Source organism: Bos grunniens, chromosome 13, assembly GCF_055505025.1.
Source record: "Bos grunniens cultivar Pamir isolate PY7600 chromosome 13, Bosgru_T2T1.0, whole genome shotgun sequence".
Classification (NCBI taxonomy): domain Eukaryota; kingdom Metazoa; phylum Chordata; class Mammalia; order Artiodactyla; family Bovidae; genus Bos; species Bos grunniens.
The window spans coordinates 23,584,912-23,611,993 of record NC_141177.1 but is presented as its reverse complement, the minus strand read 5'-3'; the positions used below and the strand labels follow the sequence as shown (position 1 = coordinate 23,611,993).

General features: G+C 45.2%; 1 protein-coding gene and 1 long non-coding RNA gene across 2 annotated transcripts; one reads left to right on the top strand and one right to left on the bottom strand.

The window, feature by feature from the left end:
* The first annotated feature begins 15,207 nt into the window (after nucleotides 1-15,207).
* Nucleotides 15,208-17,227, top strand: LOC147360485 (uncharacterized). The gene is made up of 3 exons (XR_015139196.1): nucleotides 15,208-15,968; nucleotides 16,049-16,230; nucleotides 17,088-17,227. It is a non-coding gene; the product is annotated as an uncharacterized LOC147360485 (long non-coding RNA).
* On the bottom strand, nucleotides 15,973-20,154 carry C13H20orf202 (chromosome 13 C20orf202 homolog). The gene is made up of 2 exons (XM_086332642.1): nucleotides 19,976-20,154; nucleotides 15,973-17,986 (listed from the first exon to the last, which is right to left on the bottom strand). Exons 1-2 carry the CDS (start codon nucleotides 20,039-20,041, stop codon nucleotides 17,753-17,755), a joined length of 300 nt encoding a protein of 99 aa, XP_086188768.1. The 5' UTR covers nucleotides 20,042-20,154; the 3' UTR covers nucleotides 15,973-17,752.
* Between the last annotated feature and the right edge of the window lie 6,928 nt (nucleotides 20,155-27,082).

The window sequence follows — 27,082 nt, the reverse complement described above, 5'->3', positions numbered from 1 at the left end:
AATATCTCTGCTTTGTAATATGCTGTCTAGGTTGGTTATAACTTTTCTTCCAAGGAGCAAGCATCTTTTAATTTCATGGCTGCAGTCACCATCTGCAGTGATTTTGGAGCCCAAAAAATAAAGTCTGCCACTGTTTCCCCTGTTTCCCCATCTATTTTCCATAAAGCGATGGGACCAGATGCCATGATCTTCGTTTTCTGAATGTTGAGTTTTAAGCCAACTTTTTCACTCTCCTCTTTCACTTTCATCAAGAGGTTCTTTAGTTCTTTGCTTTCTGCCATAGGGGTGGTGTCGTCTGCATATCTGACGTTATTGATATTTCTCCCGGCAATCTTGATTCCAGCTTATGCTTCTTCCAGTCCAGCATTTCTCATGAATATTAGGCATCATTATTATTGCTAAAGAGATCATTCACACTGACCTGTGCTTTAGGGACAGCAAACATTTTCCTACTTGGAATATTACAGCTTTCAATAACTAAAGCCGACTGCTACAAAGTAAGAAAAATAAAAGAGCATAAGGATCCAAGGCTGGTTTCCTCCTTTGAATTTCCATAGGAAATACTGATAAATCTTGGAATAACAATAGCATTCAGTATATAGGTTATTTAAGGTCCCAGGTTCCTTGCTGATGGGTTGTCTCATTTACTCTTCAAACAACCTCAGTTTAGTTCAGTTGCTCAGTCATGTCCAACTCTTTGTGACCCCATGGACTGCAGCGTGCCAGGCCTCCGTGTCCATCACCAACTCACGGAGTTTACTCAAAACTCCTGGCCATTGAGTTGGTGATGCCATCTCATCTTCTGTCATCCCCTTCTCCTCCCCGCTTCAATCTTCCCCAGCATCAGGGTCTTTTCAAATGAGTCAGTTCTTCACATCAGGTGGCCAAAGTATTGGAGTTTCAGCTTCAACATCAGTCCTTCCAATGAACATTCAGGACTGATTTCCTTTAGGATGGACTGGTTGGATCTCCTTGCAGTCCAAAGGACTCTCAGGAGTCTTCTCCAACACCACAGTTCAAAAACGTTAATTCTTCCGCTCTCAGCTTTCTTTCTAGTCCAACTCTAACATCCATACATGACTACTGGAAAAACCATAGCTTTGACTAAATGGACCTTTGCCGGCAAAGTAATGTCTCTGCTTTTTAACGTGCCATCTAGGTTGGTCATGATTTTTCTTCCAAGGAACAAGCGTCTTTTAATTTCATGGCTGCAGTCACCATCTGCAGTGATGTTGGAGCCCCCCAAAATAAAGTTTGTCACTATTTCTACTGTTTCCCCATCTATTTGCCATAAAGTGATGGGACCAGATGCCATGATCTTAGTTTTCTGAATGTTGAGTTTTAAGCCAAATTTTTCACTCTCCTCTTTCACTTTCATCAAGAGGTTCTTTAGTTCTTCTTTGCTTTCTGCCATAAGGGTAGTCATATGCATATCTGAGGTTATTGATATTTCTCCCGGCAATCTTGATTCCAGCTTGTGCTTCATCCAGCCCAGCATTTCTCATGATGTACTCTGCATATAAGTTAAATAAGCAGGGTGACAATATACAGCCTTGACATACTCCTTTCCTGATATGGAACCAGTCTGTTGTTCCATGTCCAGTTCTAACTGTTGCTTCTTGACCTGCATACAGATTTCTCAGGAGGCAGGTCAGCTGGTCTGGTATTCCCATCTCTAAGAATTTTCCAGTTTGTTGGGATCCACACAGTCAAAGGCTTTGGTATGGTCAATAAAGCAGAAGTAGATGTTTTTCTGGAACTCTCTTGCTTTTTCGATGATCCAACGGAAGTTGGCAATTTGATCTCTGGTTCCTCTGCCTTTTCTAAATCCAGCTTGAACATCTGGAAGTTCACAGTTCACATACTGTTGAAGCCTCACTTGGAGAATTTTGAGCATTACTTTGCTGGCATGTGAAAGTGAAAGTCACTCAGTCGTGTCCGACTCTTTGTAACCCCATGGACTATATAGTCCATGGAATTCTCCAGGCTAGATAATTGGAGTAGGTAGCCTTTCCCTTCTCTAGGGGATCTTCTCAACTCAGGGATCGAACCCAGGTCTCCCACATTGCAGGCAGATTCTCTACCACCTGAGCCCAAGGCAAATTAGCGTGTGAGGTGAGTGCAACTGTGCGGTAGTTTGAGCATTCTTTGGCATTGCCTTTCTTTGTGATTCGAATGAAAACTGACCCTTTCCATTCCTGTGGCCACTGTTAAGTTTTCCAAATTTGCTGGCATATTGAGTACAGCACTTTCATAGCACCATCTTTTAGGATTTGAAATAGCTCAACTGGAATTCCATCACCTCCACTAGCTTTGGTCGTAGCCATGCTTCCTAAGGCCTAGTTGACTTTGCATTCCAGGATGTCTGGCTCTAGGTGAGTGATCACACCATCATGATTATCTGGGTCAGGAAGATCTTTTTTGTATAGTTCTTCTGTGTATTCTTGCCACCTCTTGTTAATATCTTCTGCTTCTGTTAGGTCCATACCATTTCTGTCCTTTATTGTGCTCATCTTTGCGTGAAAATTTCCCTTGGTATCTCTAATTTTCTTGTAGCGATCTCTAGTCTTTCCCATTCTATTGTTTTCCTCTATTTCTTTGCATTGATCACTGAGGAAGGCTTTCTTATCTCTCCTTGCTATTCTTTGGAACTCTGCATTCAGATGGGTATATCTTTCCTTTTCTCCTTTGCCTTTCCCTTCTCTCTTTTCATAGCTATTTGTAAGGCCTCCTCAGACAACCATTTTGCCTTTTTGCATTTCCTTTTCTTGGGGATGGTCTTGATCACTGCCTCCTGTATAATATCATGAACCTCCATCCATAGTTCTTCAGGCACTCTATCAGATATAATCCCTTAAATTTATTTGTCATTTCCACTGTATAATTGTAAGGGATTTTGATTTAGGTCATACCTGAATGGTCTAGTGGTTTTCCCTACTTTCTTCAATTTCAGTCTGAATTTGACAGTAAAGAGTTCATGATCTGAGCCACAGTCAGCTCCCGGTCTTGTTTTTGCTGACTGTGTAGAGCTTCTCCATCTTTGGTTGCAAAGAATATGATCAATCTGATTTCAGTATTGACCATCTGGTGACGTCCATGTGTAGAGTCTTCTCTTGTGTTGCTGGGAGAAGGTGTTTGCTATGACCAGTACATTCTCTTGGAAAAACTCTATTAGCCTTTGCCCTGCTTCATTTTGTACTACAAGGCCAAATTTGCCTGTTACTCCAGGTATTTATTGACTTCCTACTTTTGCATTCCAGTCCCCTGTGATGAAAAGGACATTTTTGGGGGGTGTTAGTTCTAAAAGGTCTTGTAGATCTTCATAGAAGTGTTCAACTTCAGCTTCTTTGGCATTACTGGTCAGGGCATAGACTTGGATTACTGTGATATTGAATGGTTTGCCTTGAAAACGAACAGAGATCATTCTGTCGTTTTTGAGATTGCATCCAAGTACTGTATTTCAGACTCTTTTGTTGACTATGAGGGCTACTCCATATCTTCTAAGGGATTCTTACCCACAGTAGTAGATATAATGGTTATCTGAGTTAAATTCACCCATTCTAGTCCATTTTAGTTCACTGATTCCTAAAATATTGATGTTCACTCTGGTCATCTCCTGTTTGACCACTTCCAATTTACCTTGATTCATGGACCTAACATTCCATGTTCCTATGCAATATTGTTCTTTACAGCATCGGACTTTACTTCCATCACCAGTCACATCCACAACTGGGTCTTGTTTTTGCTTTGGCTGCATCTCTTCATTCTTCCTGAGTTATTTCTCCACTGTTCTCCAGTAGCATGTTGGGCACCTACTGACATGGGGAGTTCATCTTTCAGTGACTTATCTTTTTGCCTTTTCATACTGTTCATGGGGTTCTCAAGGCAAGAATACTGAAGTGGTTTGCCATTGCCTTCTCCAGTAGACCACGTTTTGTCAGAACTCTCCACCATGACCTGTCCTTTTTGGGTGGCCCTACATAGCTTGGCTCATAGTTTCATTGAATTAGATAAGGGTGGGGTCCATGTGATCAGATTGGTTAGTTTTCTGTGTTTGTGGTTTTCAGTCTGTCTGTCCTCTGATGGAGAAGGATAAGAGGCTTATGGAAGCTTCCTGATGGGAGAGACTGACTGAGGGGTAATCTGGGTCCTGTTCTGATGGGCGGGGCCATGCTCAGTAAATCTTTAATCCAATTTTCTGTTGAAGGGTGGAGCTGTGTTCCATCCCTGTTATTTGACTTGAGCTCAAACTATGGTGGAGGTAACGAAGATAATCAGTGACCTCCTTCTAAAGGTCCCATGCAAGCACTGCTACACTCAGTCCCCCCAACCCTGCAGCAGGCCACTGCTGAGCCACGCCTCTGCTGGAAACTCCTGGACACTCATGGCAAGTCTGAGTCAGTCTCTTGTGGAGTCACTGCTCCTTTCTCCTGGGTCCTGGTGTGTACAAGGTTTTGTTTGTACCCTCCAAGAGTCTGTTTCCCCAGTCCTGTGTAACTTCTGGCAGCTCTATGGTGGGATTAATGGTGACCTCCTCCAACAGGGCTTATGCTATACCCAGGTCTACTGCACCCAGAGCCCCTGCCCCTGCAGCAGGCCACTGCTGACCCATACCTCCTCAAGAGACACTCACAGTTCTGTCTCAATCTCTGTGGGGTCTCTGGGTCCTGGTGTGCACAAGGTGTTTGAGCCCTCTAAGCATCTCTGGCAGGTATGGAGTTTGATTCTAAATGTGATTTCACTCCTCCTACCATCTTGCTGGGGCTTCTCCTTTGCCCTTGGATGTGGGGTATCACAAGGTAGTTAATAATTCCCCTCCTATTGTGATGAGGAAGTAGCCCGGAGAGGAGAAGCCATGGGTACAGGGTCACATATTTGGGAATGATTTCACTCCCTTTTTCCCACCTCAGGGAACTGTGTCACAGTGACCACTCAGGCAGACCTCTGGGAGATGTCCTTGATGCTAACTTCTTAATATCAATCCATAATCAAGCCCATCTGGAGAAGGCAATGGCACCCCACTCCACTACTCTTGCCTGGAAAATCCCATGGATGGAGGAGCCTGGTAGGCTGCAGTCCATGGGGTCGCTAGGAGTCAGACATGACTGAGCAGCTTCACTTTCGCTTTTCACTTCCACGCATTGGAGAAGGAAATGGCAACCCACTCCAGTGTTCTTGCCTGGAGAATCCCAGGGATGGGGAAGCCTGGTGGGCTGCCATCTCTGGGGTCGCACAGAGTGGGACACGACTGAAGCGACTTAGCAGCAGCAGCAGCAATCAAGCCCATCACTTTACCTTCAAATAGGACTTTATTCATTTCTCACTGTCTCTACCCTCTCTACCACTTCCCTACTAGAGAAGCTGTAACAGCTTCCTCAGCAATCTCCCTCATGTCACTTGCCTCCCTTGAGCCCACTGCCCACACTGCAACCAGAGCGGTCTCCCCTTATAAAGCTCTTTAAGTCTTCCTGTTGCTCTTAGAATAAAACCAAACACCTTCCTGACAACTACAGGGTCCTGCATAGCTTCCCCCTTACTTATTATTTTTTCATGTTCTATGAGTTGATTTATCCTGACCACAGTGAATCTTCAGTTTCAGGGTCCTTGCTTGCCTGGGCCCCTCCAAGTTCCTGGGAGAACATAGCAATATGTTCAGCAGGGTATATGTTTTTATAAACATTGCAGAAGTAAGGTATTTAACTAGAATCCTTTAAGATCATTGTCTTTCAACTCTCCCTCTGTCATAATATATTGTTCAATGCAGTACTGGAAGGATACAGCTAAGACAGAGTTGAGTTAGGTGTACATTACTTTAGATTCAGATGTGTTACGGACTGAATGTTGTGTCCCCCGAAATTCATATGTTGAAATCCTAATCTCCAATGTGATAGTATTGAGAGATGGGGCACTTGGGAGATAATTAGGTCATGAGGGCTCCATGTTAGTAATGTGGGATTAGTTCCCTTATAAAGGAAACCTTTCAACCTTTCTGCCATGTGAGGACACAATGGGAAGACAGCTGTCTATGGAATAGGAAACAGGATCTCACCAGACACTAAGTCTGCTGGCAACTCGATCCTGGACTTCCCAGCCTCCAGAACTGAGAGAAACAAATGTTTGTTGTTTAGCCACCCAGTCTGTGGTGGTTTGTTGTAGTGGCCCAAACAGACGAAGACAAGAACCGTTTATGTGGTTCGCAGTCCCTTTCATCTACAGGTGTGCCATTGCTGTCCATCCCAGGGCAGGAATGGCTTCCAGGAATACTGCTAGTGTCCACTGTGCTGACTCACCCTGCACTGTGACAGGAAGGTGCAGGGCCACAGGTTATGGTAGTGCCCAGCATCAGGGGTGTGTACAAAATGGGTGGGGAAGAGATTTGAAACACACAGTACCAGAGCTAGTCTATAGAAAAGTCTGTTGATCATCAGATGTATTAAACTATATGCAGAGGATTTGGTTCCTAGCAAAGCCCGGTTAGGAAATGGCAACCCACTCCAGGAGTCACTTGCCTCCCTTGGGCCCATTTAAGATTGTTGTCTTTCAACTTTCCCTCTGTCATAATATACTGTGCCTGGGGAATTCCATGCGCAGAGGAGCCCAGTGCGGGTCCCAAAGAGTCGGACATGACTGAGCAGACACACACGCATGCAAAGTCCGGGCAGTGTATCTGGCAGTGCAGCTTGTACAATTATAAATGTCCTGCATGTTTTTTCCTCCTTTCTAATAGAAATTGAATGAACTAAAAGATATCAAAGTCCTACGTTTGTAGGGATATGGAGAACTGTAAACAGCAAGCATAATATATCTATGAGGGAATTTGAGTGTTTTATGATCTCATAGTGTTGGGTTATGCCTCACTTAGCATTTCTGTCCTAGCAGTGTCTTACAAATAAGTGACCTGTAGATCATAACAAAAGTGGTAGAGTAGGCCTTCCATATCCACAGGTTCTGTATCTGTGGATTCAATCAACCTCAGCGAAATATTTGAAAAAAAAAATTCCAGAAATTTCCAAAAGCCAACAGCCATACAGTGACAACTATTTACATAGCATTTACATTGTGTTAGATGTTATAAGTAATCTAGAGATTATTTAAAATATGGGGGTGTGTGAGTAGGTTATATGCAAATACTTTATCCTTTTACATAAAGGACCTGAGCATCTGTGGATTTTGGTATCTGCAGGGGAATAATTGTCCTGCAGATTGTTGTTCTTTAGTCACTAAGTGAAAGGGAAAGTGAAGTCGCTCAGTCGTGTCCAACTCTTTGCGACCCCATGGACTGTAGCCTACCAGACTCCTCTGTCCATGGGATTTTCCAGGCAGTAGTAATGGAGTGGATTGCCATTTCCTTCCCCAAGTCTCTAACTCGTGTCCAGCTCTTTTGCGACCCCATGGACTGTACCTACTGGGCTCCTCTGTCCATGGGATTTCCCAGTGGGTTGCTATTTCCCCACAGATACCAAAGAGTAACTGTAATTCATTAAGAGGAATAGATACATTTCATATCAAAGTAATGAATAGACTTGATTGTGATAATCTAATTAATTAAAAGAAGAGGATTATAGGACTTCCCTAGTGGTACAGTGGATAGCAATCTGCCTCTGCCAATGCAGGGGAAACGGGCTCAATCCCTGTCTGGGAAGATCCCACATGCCGAGAAAGCAACTAGGCCCATGCACCACAATGACTGAGCCCACATACTGCAACTATTGAAGCTCACATGCCTAAAACCTGTGCTCCACAATAAGAGAAACCACTGCAATGAGAAGCCTGAGCACAGCAACAAACAGTAGCCCCTGCTTGCCACAACTAGAGAAAGCCTGAGCACAGCAACGAAGACCCAGCGCAACCAATTACAAAAAAAGTGAATTCTATAAATACATTGGGGGAAAGATTCAAATTTCTCATGAAATTTGACATGAAATACTGACATGGATGAAGATAATGTGGAATTCATACTATGCTACCACATGGGGATGCTGACAATAAAACTAGTTAATGGACTGTCAACTCAAAAAGTATTTAAGCTTAGTCACTATATAAAAGGACTTATGTCTGTGTTTCCATTGCTGCCTTACAAATGGCAATACTATCTTTCTAGATTCCATACACATGCGTTAATATGCGGTATTTGACTCTCTTTCAGACTTACTTCACTCTCTGCAGTAGGTTCTAGGTTCATCTACCTCATTTGGACTGACTCAAATGCATTCATTTTTATATCTGCAGGGCAGCAGTGGAGACTTAGACATAGAGAACAGATTTATGGACATAGTGTGGGAAGGAGAGGGCGAGACAAATTGCAAGAATAGCATGAAAACATATACATGCCATGTGTAAAATAGCCATTGGGAATTTGCCGTGTGACACATGGAGCTTAACCCATGTTCCTGACAACCTAGAGAGGTGGAATGGGGTGGGAGATGGGAGGGAGGTTCAAGAGGGAGGGGACATATGTATGCACATGTGCATGCTAAGCTACTTCAGTCATGTCCAGCTCTTTGCAACCCTTATGGACTGTAGCCTGCCAGGTTTCTCCCTCCATGGGATTCTCTAGGCAAGAACACTGGAGTGGGTTGCCATACACTCTTCCAGGGGATCTTCCTGACCCAGGGATCGACCTGCATCTCTTACTTGTCTCCTGCATTGGCAGGCAGGCTCTTTACCACTAGTGCCACCTGGGGAAGCCCCGACATATGTATACCTGTGGCTGATTCATGTTGATGTATGGCAGAAACCAGCACAATATTGTAAAGCAATTATCCTCCAATAAAAAAAATTTTAAAGAGTTATAGCTCATGTATTAATGTTAAAGAAATTTAGAATTTTTTCAAATTTGACAATAATCCTAAGAACTTACATAGCATTAAACTTTACAACTTAGAGAAACTTGTTTAAACTACCCACCAAAAAAGTCAATCTTATAAAGACTGAATTATTGTCTTTATTTATAGAAATAAATCATTATCTTATGGCTATATGGTCAAAGAATATATAGAAAAAAGTTACAGAGCTATATCATGGCAGCTAATTCATAAAAATATTATGCTGTATTTCCAGAGTTTATGATTTTATCATTTGTGTCAGTTTTTAAAATTTCATCATTTGCTGTTATTTCTTCCATAGTTATAAAAGAAAAATTCCCCTCTTTAATGTACTGCTGCACTTATGACTTTTTATTCTTTTTCTTTACTCAAAGAATATCCTAAATTTTATAAGCTTCAGGGCACGTAAAACCTATCTCTGTCCCTACCCAGATCTGTGTTCTTGCTCCCTGTGTGGTAGCCATATATTAAATCCTTTCTATGCCCATTTCTTGGGAAAGTGCCTGACACACCAGAAAACTACTTGTAGATAAATGAATGAAATTGGAATGCAAAAATGTCGACTACAGGAAAGCATGAATTTTATCCATTTAGTTTTTTTTTTTTTTATTCTGACATCCAGAACAGCATCTGACACATAGCAGATGCACCATAAGTATTTTTCTATTTTTTAAAAAATTATTTATTTATTAAAAAATATTTCTTATTTATTTGGCTGTGCTGGGTCACAGCTGTGACACTTGGGATCTTCAGTTGTGGCATGTGGGATCTAGATCCCTGACCAGGGATTGAACCCAGGCCCCCTGCATTGGGAGTGCTAAGTCTTAGCCACTGGACCACCAGGGAAATCCCTTCAATTTACTTACTTTTAATTGAAGGATAATTGCTTTACAGTATTGTGTTGGTTTCTACCAAATAAAGTATTCTTCTAAATTAGTCCAGACCTGTTACCCTTTTTATTGCAGATAATGCTTCTTTTCATTGTCTCTGGTTATTCCATTTACAAAGCACTTCCACAAGGTCTCCCACAGCTCTGACAGGTGTCATTTTCATTTCAGAGTTAAGGTTCAGAGGAGGAGAAGTAACTTGCTACAGGTCATTCAGTCAGTGGCAGAGCCGAACCTAGATCTCAGGGCCAGAAAGCGTCAGTGTCCCCCCCCCAGTATAACCCGTTCCTCAGTAAGAAAGCAGACAGTGAAGGCAGTCCCACAATGCAGAGCAGGCTGGTTAACCGAAGAGTTACTCCACATGGACACCAGGTGGCGCCCATCCACCGAGTAAGTCCCTTAGTCCTTGATAAGGAACACAAAAACGTTGATCAGAAAGAAACCAGAGTTTGAACCACCAGTTTCATTTGCTTTCAACTGCCCCGCTTTTCCTTCATTGACCACCCGCTCTTTGGGTCTCAGTTTCCTTTCTGTCAAATGGGAATATCAACAGGTATTTCCTGTATAGCCTGTGATATGCTATGGTGTCCATGCATAGCCCATGTTCAATAAGCATCTGTCCTCATTCTTCTGACAGGGCCCATGGTAACCCCTGGCTGTACAAAATTCTCTTTAGCCCTGCACATTGACAGAGAATGATTTCCAGTAGGAATGAGCAGGAAATTCCTTTTTGTTGATCCTTTACTGTGCTAGATGGAAAAGTGGCCCCTACATCCTAATCCCTGGAGCCCATGAATGTTACTTTACATATTATATCTCCATTTTAGGAATGTAGGGCTTGGGTTTCAGTGGAACTAAGTGGCTCCAAATAACACATTGAGTAAATCTCAGATCTACCTTCTGCCTGAGCAGAGCTCTGAGGGTGTCTTTGCAAATGTGATTAATTTAAGGATCTTGAGATGGGGGATTATCCTGGATTATCAGGTGAGTGTTAAATGTAATCACATATATCCTCAGTAAGGGGAAGGCAGAGGGAGATTGTTCACACACAGAGCAGAAGGCAGAGGTGTAGCTTCAAGCCCAAGAATGCCTGCAGCCACCAGAAGCCAGACAAGGTCGGGAACAGATTATCCCCCAGAGTTTCCACAGGGAGTGCAGCCTGGCACACATCTTGGTTTTGGTCCAGTGAAACAGGAGCAGGACTGTGACCAGGGGGCAGAGGAAGGGCAGAATTCCCATCTTATGAACTGGATTCACGATTTGCTGGGAGTAAGAAAGGGGCTGCACTCCTGGGGACATCTCGACTCTGGGTCTGCTCACCAACCATGGTGATTCCAGGGGGTGTCGTCTAAAGATGTCTTTGAGTTCCTTTCACATACACACATACCCACACATACACACACGTAGACTGTCTCCCCAGACTCTGCCAGAAGGAGCGGCAGGGGAGAGGGGGACACAGGAACCCAACATCTCTGCATCCTCTTTCCCACGGAACCCCTCCCTCCACTTCGTCTGATAGGAAGAGCACCGTTGTGCTGTGGGTCAGAGCTCTGCTTAGGCAAAAGGTAGATCTGAGATTTACTCAATGTGTTATTTGGGGCCACTTAGTTCCACTGAAACCCAAGCCCTACGTTCCTAAAATGGAGATATAATATGACCCTTGCAGAGCTGCTGAGTGGGTTCAGTGCAGCATTTTTACACTGTTTCGTATGGTGCTGGTAGTCAGGGTAGATGACTGATAATGAAAATGAAGAGTTTACATGGCACATACACAGCCCTTGTTAGAAGACAGGCATGGCTGTAAACATTTTACATGTGTTAGCTCACTTTCACGACAACCTCAGAAGGTAGGTATATTATCATTCCCATTCTATACATGATGAAACTGAAGCACAGAGAATTTAATGACTTGCCCAAGGGCACATCATTAGTAAATGGAAAGCTGGGATTTGAGCACGGGCAGTGAGACTCCAGGCTATACTGAGCTACTACACTGTCTTGAGCTAAAAAATTGTAGCTGTTATTATTCATTATAATAGCTAAGATTGATGTGCCAGGACCATGCTGATTCACTGCATTTGCTCAATAGGTATATGAGGTAATTAACTGTTGTGTCTGCACTTTACAGAGGAGCAAATGGAGGCAAGAAAAGTTATGTTATTTGCTTAAGGCCATAGAATTAATATATAGCAGACCTGGGATTCAAATCCAGGCATGCTGGTGTCGTGGCCCTTACTCAATTACTGCATTATACTTCCTGTGTATTGACAATGGTGATGAAGGAAAAGAGATAGAAGAAGAAGAGGCAGAGGAGAGAACAAATCTACCTTATACTAACCTGCTCTGATGCACTCAGATGTCAAAGGTTGAGCTGATTCAACAGATTCCCTTTCTATGGACATCAATGTAGAGAAATAGCAGGACCGTGAAATCTTTAGCAATGGAAGTGGATAAACAAAAAAATGCAGAAAGAAGACCAGAAAGTAAAGCCCAAACATAGTTAAAGGAAGCCAAAGCCAGGAAGTAGGACAGATGGCAGAACAGCCCCCGGCCCTTGGTTCTCAGCCTTCCCTTGAGGGTTTGGGGCTGGTGGACACTCAGTTCCCCAACTCCAACTCGGAGGCTCCTTTCAGCAGGTCTAGGTGGGCCTGGGTGTCCCCGTTCCTAGAGTGCACCCTAGGAGCTTCTGGGGGATGGTGGAGACTGATGAGGACCCACTCTGATGTGGTGAGGAAGCCAGTTGTTGAGAGAGAATAGAGAGTGTGTTTGTCACAGTGGTGCTTGCCAGACTGTCATCCACACCTCACATTTCCCAGCCAACTCCCTCCCCTGGCTGGGACACACCATGTGACTAATTCTAGCCAATGGGCTATGGGCAAAAGGGACACATGTCACCGCCTGGTTAAAATGTGGAAGAGACAGTGTGTGACTCTCCAAATGTATCTTCCCTGCTGTAGCATCAGATGACATCGCAGATGATGGCTGGGTCCCCGAGCATGAGCACCTTCCCTGACACACACCCCATGCCCCCCACAGGAGTGTAGGACATGTAGTGTGAGCCAAGGAGGGACCATGGTTGGGTTGAGTTTTTGAGATCTCAAGGTTGGTTTGTCATAGCAGCAGAGCTGAACACACCTCTTAGGAACACATTGAATGAAACACAGTAAGGCTGGAGTGATGAGTGAACTCTTGTAGACCCAGACCTACCCTTCACTTCCTGGAGTTCCTTCTGTTGGATTTTGATGAGATTCTGCTTATCATTCTGCCTGAATTTATAATAAGCCCCACCTAGTCCTTGCAGCTGGTATACCACACTGGAAACCTATCCAGTCTTACACGGAGTGGTGGCTTTAAAACACATATGCAAGTTTTTGATGCTCCTCCCATCAAGAGATGGTCTAATTCTCTTGCCCTTGCATGTGAGCTGGGCTTGGTGCCTGGCTTCTTCTGCAAAGGATACAATGGATGTGACACTGTATGACCTTCAAGGCTGGGTCATCAAAGCTATACAGCTTCCTCTTGACTCTTCAGATGCTCATTCTTGGCACCAGCCACTATGCTATGAGGTAACTCAGGTCACATAGAGTGTTCATGGGTAGGTGTTCCAGCTGACAGTCTCAGCTAAGATCCCAGGTAACAGCCCACATCCACTGCCAGATATGTGAATAAGCCTTTGGGATGAATCAAGCTGGACACCATATGACTGTAGCCACTTGAAAGACCAAAAGCAAGAGCTCCCCACCTGAGCCCAGTCCATCCCCAGAACCATGGGAAGCGTGATTTACTGCAACGACGAATGGTTGTTGCAATAATAAAATGATGATGTTTTAAGTTTGGGAGCATTTTGTTACACACCAGTATACAGCCAGAACACACTCCGCAAGATTGTCACACCTGGCCCAGGTCTGAATGCTCGCAGCAAGTAAAGACGAGCCCCTGATCCTTTCTGGTTAAATCACAGTGTGAGCCCTGAACTGCCTGTCCTGACAATAAGTATCACATCTTGTACTGTTGTTCTGCTCCTAATTTTTTAGCTTCTGACCTCGTCAGTCCTTTTCCCGTCTGTGCCCCCTTATCTCCTCACTCTTGGATGCAAGACTTTGGTGTATAGTCCTGTCTTTGCTGCCTCAGCAGAGAAAACCCTAGATTTTCCTTCATGATCACGATCCCCAAGCTCCCTCTGGTGTGCACTGGTTGGCTTGGACAAACATGATCTGTAACCCTGCCCTCCGGGAACCAGCACTGAGGCTGTCATTTCCACTCCAATCCCCTTGTCCCCCAGCATCTGGGCTCAGTCTGAGTTTTTTCTGACCTGGGATCAGAAATTAAATGTTGGTTCCAGAGGTGGGATCTCAAAAACAACAAATACCCCAGCAGAGGGGTGGGTTTATCTTCCCAGATTAGTAGAGACGGGATTGGCAGATGGTCATGGTTTGAGGGCCCAGCTGTGGGAAGTTGGGAGAGGCAAAAGGGGCTAGTGGTTGGCATTGGGCATGGGAAGCAAATGTCACTGTTACTTTGTATGGTCAGGCAGATATTTCGCCTGATGATGGTTGCTAACAAGCTTGTCTATTTGTAATAGTCATAGTTTCACAAATCAATATATTTGTGATTATACAGTAATAATAATGGTATCATTTATTAGCCTTTACAATGTCAAGTGCTGTGTAAGGTGGGTTATATGCATTCTACTATACAATATATATATTAATCCCATGAGCTAGATACTATTTTTATCCTTTCTTTTATAAATGAGATAACTGAGTCTCAAAGAGTAAGTAAATGGTGGAGATCAAAGATCAAAAAGTAAGTAAATGGTGGAGCTGGAAATAAACTCAGGTTAACAACTACATAAGTAGGAACATGCAAGTTAAGGTCACAGTGTAACACCATTTTGCACTCAGTATATTGGCAAAAATTAAGAAGATTGATAATACCAAGTGTTGGCGGAATATGGAGGAACAGGAGCTCTTGGATACAGCTTGTGGGAGTGTAAGCAAATGCCCCACTTTGGAAAATACATTTCTTATAAACTTGAGTATTCACATACCTCCAATTCAACTCTTTGCTATACAGGTATCTGTCGCTTTTCTAAAGTTCACTTGATGCCATTTCACTTTTATGAGAGATATACATTTGGAACTGTTTTTGTGAATTGAAAGAAAGCCCAAGGTGATTTTCATTTTTACAAAACTGAGTGAAAAGTGAAACTGATGTTCAGTGTTTGATCTGGGGTGAGCTGTTACAGAGGCAGCAAACACCCTGGGGAGGGGCAGCAGGGGGCAGGGGGGACTGGGGCCACCAAGCTCCTTCCCCATGAATTTCCCCAGGAACTGCACTCAGCATCTCTCTGCACCAGGCCACCATAGCTTTGGTCTGGCTTTGACCTGTGTCTTTGCTTTATCTCAGTCTATCTCATTTTGTGCCTCTGTTAGCAAGATCTGTCCTAAGGTAACTGTTTCTTCACTTTACACAGTTTCAGCTTGTGAGATGTTTCATGGGAACACTCTACTTTTGGATAGTGGAGGAAACCTGTATATCCTAGAGCCACTGTGCTTATGCACATGAACAGACGTGATTACAACAGCATCGGTAATGATAGCCCAAAGTTGAAAACTGTGTCAGTCAGAGACAGGCTGGAGACAGAAACCACCCTAGTTATTTTAACAGAGAGAATTTAATATAGAGAATTGCTAACCAAGTATAACGTTGTTAACTGGATGACCAAAAGGTTATAAAAAGATCTCTAAGATAGAATGAAAGTAGCACTTCAGGAAGCATCTACCACACGCAGGCCTGAGGGAACAAAGAGAAGAGGCTGAGATGATCAAAACTGAAAAACATAAAGCAGGAGACGTGCAGTACTCCACTTCAGGTATCTAAGAAAGAAGGTGTGCTCAGCTGGGGCTCGAGTCTTGGAAAGCAGGGTGGGGCCAGGAGGGCAGGAACTCAGACTTCTGGGGAGGAGATTCTGGCTGGAGCTCTTGGCTCTGCAGTTGGGGGAAGTGCCCCATGGAGCGAACCTAGAGCCCTGAGAAGGGGTTGCTGACTGGTGCCACAGGAGGAATTGCTGCTGTGAGGTGAAGGAGCATTGCTGGATGATGCTCATGGGAGCAGGAAGGCCACCAGAGAAGCTAAAGAGAAGAAAGATGAAGAAGCAAGTCTTTTCTCCTTCCTCCAGCCCTGCGGTGTCCCTCTAGCTCACCCTGCTTATTGGCAAAGTCTAACCAGCTCCAGCCCCAGCATCACAGAGCAGGTAATTTTTAAATTTAAAGTATTTATTTTTAACTGTGGTGAAATATAACATAAGATACATATCATTTTAACCATTTTAAGGTGTATAGTGGCATCAAGTACGTTCACGCTGTTATACCACCATCACCGTCATCCATCCACAGAACCTCTGTCATTTGGTAACACTGAAGCACGGCAATCCTTAAATGACTCCCTGCTCCCCAACTCCTGACAACCAGAACTACCTTCTGTCTCCATGAATTTGACTACTCTAGGTACCTCGTGTGAGTAGAATCATACTGTATTTGTCCTTTTGTGATTGGCTTATTTCACTTAGCATTATGTCTTCAAGTTTCACCTATGTCTTCAAGTTATAGCAGTGCTAAAATTTCCTTCCTTTTTAAGGCTGACTAATGTTCCATTGTATGTATGTGCTGCATTTCGTTTATGCATTCAGCCATTGATAGAGTACAATTTTTCGTACTATCAAATACTGTATAGAAACAGCCCCAGGTTAGTCTGACTATGGACACTGTATATATAATACAACCCTCCCCCCACCCTTTGCCTCCTTATGCAATGGGTTTACTTTTTCAAAGCCATTAAAAACAATATCCTAACAACATGCCAGAAGATTTTCAAAAACAAAAAAAGCCTGATGATAATTGGACCATCTTAACACCAGGACATTATTTTCACCTGTTCCATTTAAAAGTCTTTCTTATAGGCAAATATAATTTTTAAAAGTTATGACTCCATCCCATATAATTGAGGGTTCTGCCACATCATACATCTTGTTGCCTGCCAAACAGGGTTGGTGTTGCTAACCCTGAATGAGGCAAAAACAATTTTTTTTCTTGATTTCTCTTCTTTGTTTCTTTGACCATCTGGAGTGTTTTGGTTGCAAATGAGGGGAACCCTACTCAAATCAGCTTAAGCAAAAACAAACTGGTGCCTGAGTTCATAGGTGATAGTGGTGGAATTTTCTGGTTTTTTGCTCTGGATAGACAACAGGAGTAACTCACTGAACTAGAGTCTGAAACCAGGGACTAAAGAGAGCCAGCACCCTTCTGGCCTGCCCTTCTCTTGAATGACCCTCTCTCTGCTTCTCTTTGAACAGCTTCTTTCTTTCCTACTCCAGGCAGGTCTCTGTCACCTCACAGTAATCCTGGCCACTGGCAGACCCAGCTTTGCAACTTCAGAAGAACAAGTATCAAGAGGGTAATGCCAGAGAAGGTTTGTGATTGGCTCTGTGAAGTCACATGGGCCACCCACTGGGCCAATCATCTTGTTAGGATGATGATGAACTGTAATTGGTCAAGCCTGGTCACATGCTGATCCCTATGGCCAGGGTGGTTGTAGGGCCTGTTGCTTTCAGATAAAGGGAAATAAAAGGCCTGAAAACAATCATCAAGTCACTACATGGGGTTCTGTTTTTCACCATGGCAACACTGGATAAACACCCTGGCACACTGAGCTCTTTCTTTGTTTTAATAATCACCTTGTGAGAAATTCCCAAGAATAGGATTACAACCATGGTGCTGGCCAGAAGCCATATAACATGTTTCTGTTTCCCAAATGTATTCACATCTCTTAGCTTATTTGTGAAATACTGCTAAGTGACAGGAGAGGAGAGTGACACAGAGAAGCTGAGTGACAGTTCCAGGGACATAGAGTGAATGAGGGCAGGGGTAAATCCAGAGCCTGGACTTCCTGACTCCCATTCCAGTGCTCTCTTTCAACAGCATCACAGTCAAAGTTTAGACTGGTTGGGGGAGGGTTAAAGTCAAGGTCATCTCCGGCCTGTTAAGGGAGGGAACTTCGTCTGCTGTCTACCCCTTGAAGGAGATGGGCCAGGCGCCTGGAGGGAAAGGGTTGGCGGCCCCTGCCTTCAGAGCCTGCTCGAGCTCTGATGGGGGAGGTCCCACCACTCGACCTGGCGTCCTCCCACTGGACACTCTCTGTGCGGAGCTCCTCTAGGACGCTGTGCAGGTGCCTCAGTGTAAGCAGGAGTCTCTGGTCTTGGTCCTGCATCTCAGTCTAGGAGAGAGAAGAAGCATGTGAGGCAGCGGCCAGAGCACTGGACGTTTCCCAGAAAGATGTCTCCTTCACTGTCTAATCGGAGACAAGCCCACAGCCTCACAGAAGCCATGTTTTCACCGAAGCCTCCTTTTCTTCATCTGCAAAGTGGAAAGCAAATTACTTGCCTTCCAAGGATCTCTCCCTTGTTTTAGATCCCAGCAGGACTTTGGGGGCTTTATGATTCCAGAACTGGAGGAAGAGCACCAGACTTTTATCCATGGTAGTTGTTGGTGCTACTGATTTGTTCTCTTAGCTGCGTAGAGTGACGGACATGCTTCCCTGATAGTCAGTTGGGGCTCCTTGGCTGGGCTCCAGAGGGGAGTCCTTGTGGAGTCATGTAAATTCCCAGTGATAGAGGTTAAAGCAGGCTTGACTGGGAACCTTACCAGTCGGGGACCAGTAAGTAGAGACTCAAAACTCACCTCTTGGCATCATGTGGAGGTGGGGGTGCATTTGGGTCTGGGAGGCCCCTCTACCTACAGGTCATTCCCCCTTCCCCCACCTGTTCTTCTTCCTCATGGGTAGGAGAGAAGTACTTTATCAAATGAAAATCAGCTCTTTGAGTTCAGATACTAAGCAGTCTTAACGTGGGGACACAGTGTTTAGGGGAGCACAAGGAGGGAGCAGCACACAGCCTATAATTAGCTGTGGCTCCGCCACTGGAGTCCCCTGGACCCATGAGGTTCCCTACTGGGCCAGCCCCTCCCACCAAGCTGGGACAGGCCTGGGTCCCAGCTGGTCTGTTGCCTGGCAACCCAGGCAGGTCATTTTTGGACAATCCTTTCTGTCCCTGCATCCCACCCTCCCCTGAGCCAGAAGTAGAAGCTCATGTTTTTTTTTTTTTTTTTTTTTTTTAGTTTTTTAAGTTGTTGAATTGATCAGTCTATTTTTAACCGCCCTCTTCTTCCTCTTCAGGATGATCAGTTCTCCCAGGGTTGAAACTGGCATATTGAGATACAAATCTTGGGCGCCCTTTGGGGTTCCCCCAAACCACCTCCTTCTCTCTCTTGGCTAGTGTCCCCACATACTATGGGGGCATCCTTTTATTTTTGGACTTGGAAGAAACATCACAAGGAGAGATGTAAGACCTGGCTTCCTGAGCAGTTACTGAGGAACCAGGTAACACCGTTCATAAGCTCAGGAGAATTAGTGCCCCATGGCGTGGACATCTACAGACAGGAAATGGGAGACAGGAGTGAGTGGGGTGGATAAACTTCTCTCGGGCAGAGTGCAGCTCTTCCTCCAGGCAGAGAGTCCCACAGTGAGGAGAACCAGCTGCCAAGAGGGCTGCTGGCCTCTTTAGGGCTTCTTTGTAAGTGGCATCCAGTTGGGTAACACAAGGCATCTGCTGGAATAGTACTGGCCTTTGCCCCCGCACCTCTTCCCCTCACTCTCACCCCTCTGGGCTTGCACCTCCAAATAAGCAGGAATACCCCAGAGTTTGTGCAAGTGTCTGCTTTCTAGAAGGCCCCGGCTAAGACAGCTCTGGTACACCATTTCCAGCTGGGCCAGGACTGTAAGAGCCAGGGTAGATGTGCCAAGCAAGCACAAAGTGAATTACACCATCCCCTCACCAAGTTCTCACAATAACCCTTGTGATGTTAGTACTATTGTCATCCCCCTTTTACAATAAGGAGACTGAAGTTCAAAGCCATTTGCTAGAGGCCACAAGCCACAGAGCTGGGCACATACCAGACTCAGTGTAATTCTAAAACCAGTCTGGCAAGCACTGCACCCAGAGCCTCCTATGTAGGCCACGACCTACTTATCCCAGCACCTGGGGTGGCAACTGTGCACAGTGTGGCTGATCCCAGATGGGAGCCTGTGGGGCCTACACCCCAGCCTGCAGCTCTGCCCCAGCCTAGGGGGCCCCTAGGAGGTAGGAACCAGGGGGCCTCAGAAGATGTGGGGTGAAGGTGTAAGGTAAAAAGAAATACAAAGCCTTACCAGCTCCTTTCTCAGCCACTCCAGGGTCTGCCTGAGACTTGAGGTTGGCTCTTCTTTTGTTTTCATCTCAGCTCCTCGGGGGAAACCTTGATGCCGAACTGCTCTGCTTATGGACCTGAGGGACCTTAGACTTGGACAGTCCGGCTCCCTTCTTGGGCCAGGATCGGGGTCTGGCTAAGTCACTGAGGATGGAGTTAATGAGAGCAGGAAGTGGCTCACGTTGAAAAATGTAGGTTTTTTTTTTTTTTTTTTAAAGGGCTTCAGTACTTTGAACAGAGCAAGGAGGGAGGAAGGAGGAGGGAGATCACTGAGCTACGGGTGTCTCAGTGCCTGTGGGCTCCAGAATCCAAATCTGACGCCCACAGGATCACAGAAGCTTTAAATGACAAAATTAATAATTATTGTGGAAATAGGTGTCCATACTTTTTGGCCACATTGTTTTCTGAGGGCTTGTTCTAAATTATACATATATGTGTATATATACACACACATACATACATATATAGATGAATAAAATCTCATTTGGGGGGGATACCACATCTGTATCCCCAGTCACCTTCCTCCCTCCCTTACCCATCTGTTGAGTCCATAGATAAGGGAAATGCTCATTTTCCAGAAGAAAAAAGTCCCCTTTCTTCTGGATGCCCACACATCCCATTTCTAGCAAATGAGATAAAAACAGAAATTTGCTGTTAGACGTCTAGGAAAATGTTACCTACCTGATAAGGAAAAATGTCAGTGGTGCTCCTCCTTTACTCTTACTTTCTTCTACTTCCTTCTGCCTTGAATGTGGATGCGATGCCTGGAACTACAGTAACCATCTTGCAACCCTTAGATAAAGGCTCAAAAAACTGTAGAGGCACTGAAATCACTCAGTCACAGAATCACCAGTAGCATCGGCCTGTTTTATGAGACAAGAACTCCAATTTTTAATTGGGCAAACACAGTCCTAATGGACACCCATGAAGTGGGTGTTCTTTAATTTTCCTTTTCAACATATACTTATGAGTGCCTTCTGCTGCTGCTGCAGCTTGGTTGCTTCAGTGGTGTCTGACTGTGCAACCCCATGAGCTGCAGCCTGCCAGACTCCTCTGTCCATGGGATTCTCTAGGCAAGAGTACTAGAGTGGGTTGCATTCCCTTCTCCAGGGGATCTTCCTCACTCAGGGATTGAACCCAGGTCTCCTGCATTGCAGGCAGGTTCTTTACTGCTGAGCCACCAGGGAAGCCCTATTGAATGCCTACTGTGTGCCAAATTCTGCTGTAGGCAGATAGAGGAACAGAGCCCAAAATCAGAGAGAAAAAGGCTGTTCTTTCCTGGAGCTGACATGCTAATCGATGGAAACAACCAAGATCAAGTTAATATTATGATGCCAATGAATAGGATCTATTCTCACACAGGCTTTAATTTTATTCTATCCACTTGAACTAGGAACTCCAAACTAAGAATTAACATAGTGATCACAGATAAGAAGCTGAGGTGACCAGAAAAACAAACTCAACCCATTTGGGAGGGACTTTCCCTCAACCTGGGCTACACAAGCTGTTCATAGATAAAGCCCCACTGAAAATGAACGCATAGCCCCAGATTACAAACACACAAGGAAATCATCCACCATAAGTGAGAGTCAGCAGACACCTTCAATAGCAGTATTAGACCTCACTTCCCCAAGAACTTCAGATGAGATAACAAAACAGTATTTTGAAAAGAATTAAAAACCATACAAAAGAATTAAAAAACCTAAGAAAAAGGACACTATTTAAGAAGGGGTATTTTTAAAAAAACCTAAATAGAATTAATAGAAGTAAAAATTATAAGTTAAAGAAAAATCGTGTTTATTTAAGTGTAGTTCCAAAAGATAGGGTGGGGGTACAGGACATAGGGAGGCAGACTGAGACTCAGTAGGAGGAAAGGGTTGCTAAGAATTCTTCCAAGAAGTGGGCACTCGGTCAGTGGCACGTGAAAGCATAGCCCAGACAATCAAGGCAGCTGGAAAGGGGCTCCCCTGGCTCTGAGATGAGACCTGAAGCATCCTTCCAAGGGTGACACTGACTGGGCAGGGAAGGGGGCCGGGCCACTGTACAGAAAACCAGGACACCTGGGTTCTAAAGCCCGGTTCTATCAAATTTTCTATGTGAGCTTGAGCCTCATAGTTTCCATTTTAAGCATAAGGAGGCTCAAAATAGTTACAAAAATGAGTTGTAAGAAACATCACATTTCTCATACCCTGCAGTTTACAGCTTGAGATGCATTCTGACTGCCACACACAGAGAAAATTTTATGGGTAATTTTTCCTAGTTGAGCTGTTACTCTTTAGAACCCAAGAGGATACAAGAAACCCTTGTTTGCCACATTCACAGCCCTTCTGAACACAGAGGCCGGAAACCATTGCTTCCAGGCAGGTCACCAGGCTTTTTGGCACTGGACCCTGTAAGTATGGGGCAGCTGCCTGGATTAGAAATGGGTGTCCCAACCAAGGTATTTACCTGCAGACTGGACAGGAGGGAGATCCTTGGCTCATGGGTGATGGTGTAAAAGCAGTCATGTTCTGGGTGGTGACCACATGATCCAATCAGGCCTTCTCTCAGAGAATTTGAATTTGATACAGTAAGAGGGGTTGGGTTGTCTCACAAGAATTTTATGTAACAAAACTCTCCAAAACTCCATACCTTGAAACATTGTTTATTTTTGCTCTTGAGTTTGTGGTGTGGCTGGGGTGGTCTACACTGGGATTCAGATCTGCAGACCTGAGCCTGTGCCCTGGGTCCCTTGTCCTCTTCCTGGAATCATCAGGCTACTGGGGCAAGTTCTTCTCTTGGCAATGGCAGAGGATAAGAGAGCAGGTGGAATCGTGAGAGGCCTCTGAAGACTTAGGCTCTGAAAATCAAACTGTCACTTTTGCCATGTAAGCAAAAGCTCCAGGTTAAGAGTATATTCCACCTATGAAGAAATCGTGCCACACGTGTGGTAGAGTTAGGGAGGAATGAGGAAGTGGGGCTGGGATTCTCTTCTAGAAGGAAGTTAGTTCAGAAGAGGGGCCACAGGCCTCAAGGAGCCCAATAAGGTGGCAGCAGCAGGAGGCCAGAGAGGACTAAAGAGACTTGAAGGGCAATTGAGGACCACCAACATTTATTGATCTCTGACTCCAGACCAAACATCGTGGTGAGCCCTTGACAACACAACCCCATTTCATCCTCAAAACCTTATGACTGCCATTTCCAAACTGAGTGTGAGGGCACCCAGAGGCACTGCAGAAAGCTCAGAGACACGGCAAAATATTTTTAAAATTTGAGGGAAGCACAGTAACATCTGTTGGATACTGGACAAACTACTATTATTAAGTTGTATGAACCTAATATAACAAACAACCATTAGACATTTCTTTGGGCCTGGGGCACTGTGCAAAAATTACAGAGATGCGAATGATGCCGTGAGCTGAGAACACTTGGGAACCTCAAGGTAATGGCACCCCACTCCAGTACTCTTACCTGGAAAATCCCATGGATGGAGGACCCTGGTAGGCTGCAGTCCATGGGGTCGCTAAGAGTCACACACAACTGAGCGACTTCACTTTCACTTTTCACTTTCATGCATTGGAGAAGGAAATGGCAACCCACTCCAGTATTCTTGCCTGGAGAATCCCAGGGACGGGGGAGCCTGGTGGGCTGCCGTCTCTGGGGTCGCACAGAGCCGGACACGACTGAAGCGACTTAGCAGCAGCAGCAGCAGCAGCCTACAAGGTAGGTACCCTTGTTATCTGCATTTTATAGTTGATTAGAAAGTGAAAGTGAAAGCGAAGTCACTCAGTCGTGTCTTATCTGCATTTTATAGTTGATTAAGAACCTATTATTAACCCTGTTTTACAGGTGAGGAAACTAAAGCTCAAAGAGGTATAGATTTTCCTAGGGTTACTCTGGCAAGTAGGCAACAGGGTTAGAATTAGCACTTATTCTCCTTGATCTGCGTGGGAGGGTCTTGCCTGTTGTGTTGCAGGGGTGGAGAGTCAATGGGGGCTCGGGTTAGGCATCTGCTTCTGTGCTGGGCAGCCCAGCGGGCTCTCTGTCCAACACAGGAGTGGTGTTGATAGGAGTGCTTGGCAGTTAGAGCCTCTAATGCTCAGTCCTTGACTTCTAGTGCCAACACCAAATTACCCTGGGAAGCCATGTCTTGTGGTTAACTTGTTTTGATGTACTTTCATTTATTTTTAATCCCCCTCTCACATTCCTGGCTCAGAAGACATCTTATTTCATAGGCTTGGAAAGGCTTGGCACGTGGGGAGAAAGGGATGTGGAGCCAGGAGGCCTAGAAAGGAAAGAACTTCAACTCTTCAATGAGGAAAAATGTCCTCACCAGTTATCAAAGCCAGAATGGCCATCCACACATCATCCATGGGCAGCTGGTAACATGGCTTCCATGTGCCAGACCCTGCCCTGTATGCCAGCAGTGAGTAAGAAAGACCTCACATCTGACCTCACAGGGCTCATGATCCAGCTAGCAAGAGAGTTCATTAGTAATCAAGTGGTTCAAAAGTCATACCTCATACCATAAGCCCTGGCATAGATATGTGAATGAATGAATATAAAAATGTGCAGATGAAGAAACCACGGCTCAGATGGAGATGTGAGCTGCCCAAGCAAGTCAGCAGCTAGGGCAAAATTCCAAGTTGTTCCTCTGTATCCTTTCACATGGCAGAAGACCATTCCTAGACTCCCTTGCAGGGAAGTGTGGTCAGATGATTAACTCCTGGTCAGTGGGATATGGATGGAAATGATGTGTGCAATTTCTGGGCTGTGTCCTGTACAGGAGGGAGGAGGGTTCCTGCCCCTCCCCCATTCCTCCTTCTGCTAACTGGAATGTAGTCGCAAGGCCTGGAGGTGGAGCAGCCATCTTGGACCATTAGGTGGAGGATGGAGAGTCTCTAGTGACTGTGAAGCCACTGTGTCAGCCTTAACCACCGTGAATACTTTTAAATGAAAGAGAAATGAGCTCTGTTTTTTTACAGGCATTATCATTTTGGGTCTCCTTATTATAGGAGTCTGAGAAGGCAATGGCACCCCACTCCAGTACTCTTGCCTGGAGAATCCCATGGGCGGATTATAGGAGTCAAACCAATATCCTGAAAATACAGCAGCAGAGCTAGTGAGAGAAAGCAGGTTCCTTGATTTTCCCTACTCAGGTTCTTCCTGTATATTTTATTCTCTTCCAAGTGTTTTCTTGTTCATGACCTGATCTGCTCCTCACAACAGCTCTGTGAAGTCCATAGCAGGGAGAGGATTTCTGTGATGCTGGCTAGGAAGACAGGGAATCCAAGATGCAAGAGTAGTAGCTGAGACACATGGGCAGAGTTATGTCCATCTCTTCGATGGGGCCAGTGGGCTCAGTGATGTCACTGAGCTCTGCTTCTATGTCTGACTTCTAATCTAAGGCCCTATCAACCCTTGAAGTGGTCCCTCATTTATCCTGGGCAACTTAGCCCTCATCCCTACTTTGTGAAATACAAATGAAGTGGAAGTTTAGCAGAGAGAAGCTTCCACATTGTGAGAGCCCTTAAACCCACCTTTCCTGCCACGCAAGCACATGCCATTACAGCGGCCAGCAGGAGCACAGGGATGGAGGACCAGTTGACTTGGGGAGTCCCGACACCACCTCTTCGTCTGTGTTGTTCATCACCTTCCAGCAGGCCTTCCCTTCAAGCCAGACAGCAAGGCTGGTAATCCAAGCATTTGTCTTATGCCTGTGCCCTTATCTGTGTACTCATGGGTCCTGAACACGCACCCTGCACCTCTTGAGTCCTGTAGCAAACGCTGCCAGGGCCCCGCCATATCCCCCTGATATTCCTCTTCTCCATATGTGCCCAGGGCTTCCGACTGCAAAGCACATCTGACTCTCTGCTTAAGGAACATGCTTGCCTTGGGCAGAGGACAGTGCCGGCAAATAGCTGTTGTAGATAAATATCTCGCCTCCCTTGGCTCCCGGATGGAACAAGACTCAGTCCAGCAGGACTGAGTCCCCAGCGTCAGCAGCAGCCATGTGCTCATCAGTGTTCTGGCAGTACATTGGAAGCCTTCCCTTCCATGTCTAACTTGCCTACTCCTCTACTGTGCTTCCTGGACCACCTCCCAGATAGACCACTTGCCCTAAAATTCTTGTCTTGGGTTTGCTTCTGGGGGAATGCAACCTACGACAGGTCCCATCCACGTGTGCCCTGTACACGAGTCCTGGGTACCTCTTCTGTGCGTGAGCGTCCTGTATAGAATATATGAATATCCTAGCCCTCCTGCCCTGTACGCAGGCCCCCTGTGTACATGTATCCTACATACACCTGTCACATGCCCAGGTGCCCAGGTCACAGCTCTGCGTCCACTTATGTCAGGGAAACAAGGCATTTGATCCTGACGAGGTGGTGGAGACTGGGAAAGCAGAGTGGAATGGTGGGAAAAGTGTAATTTCTTGGCCCCAACTCGCTTTGAGTGTGACTCTGAGGCAAGCTGCCCAATTGATTTGAACCCCAATTCCCTCCTCCAGTGGATGAGTAGGAGGTAAAACTGAAAGTGATGGGGAGAATAGGCATGCACTCCGTCAGCCTCGGGACTTCGAGGTCCTCAAATCCATCTGGAAGTCAGAAGCCCTTGGCTCTGGTTGTACTTCTATTAATACTATCCCTCAGGGTGGCCACAGAACACTCTCTTCTGTCTTTGGCACTCAATTTTTACATAAAAAAGGGATTAGGAGTCCCCTGGCTCTTTAGCGATTAGGACTCGGTGCTTTCACCGTGGTGTCCTGGGTTCAACCCCTGGACAGGGAACTAAGATCCTGAAAACCATGAGGTGCAACCAGGAAAAAAAAAATGGGGGGGTCAGGGGGAATAACAACAGCTCAGGAATTTTGCACATGCTTTGAAAATTATGACAGAACTCAGAACTGTGGTTATCAGCACTGAGTCGGGGTCTGGATTTGAACCCCAGAAACATCGTAAACTGGTTGTGTGACCTTGGGCAAGTTATTAATCATTCTTGCCTCCACTTCCTCATCTTAAAATAGAGAAAATAATAGCACCAGTGATCCATGCCTCTCAGTATTCAGACACTTATGTAGACCTCCCCACCC

Excerpts from the sequence above, each read along its gene's own strand:
- C13H20orf202 (XM_086332642.1), bottom strand. The coding sequence starts at position 20,041 with ATGAAAACAAAAGAAGAGCCAACCTCAAGTCTCAGGCAGACCCTGGAG. Across the intron at positions 17,987-19,975 it reads AGTGGCTGAGAAAGGAGCTG|ACTGAGATGCAGGACCAAGA; the intron begins GTAAGGCTTTGT and ends TCTCTCTCCTAG.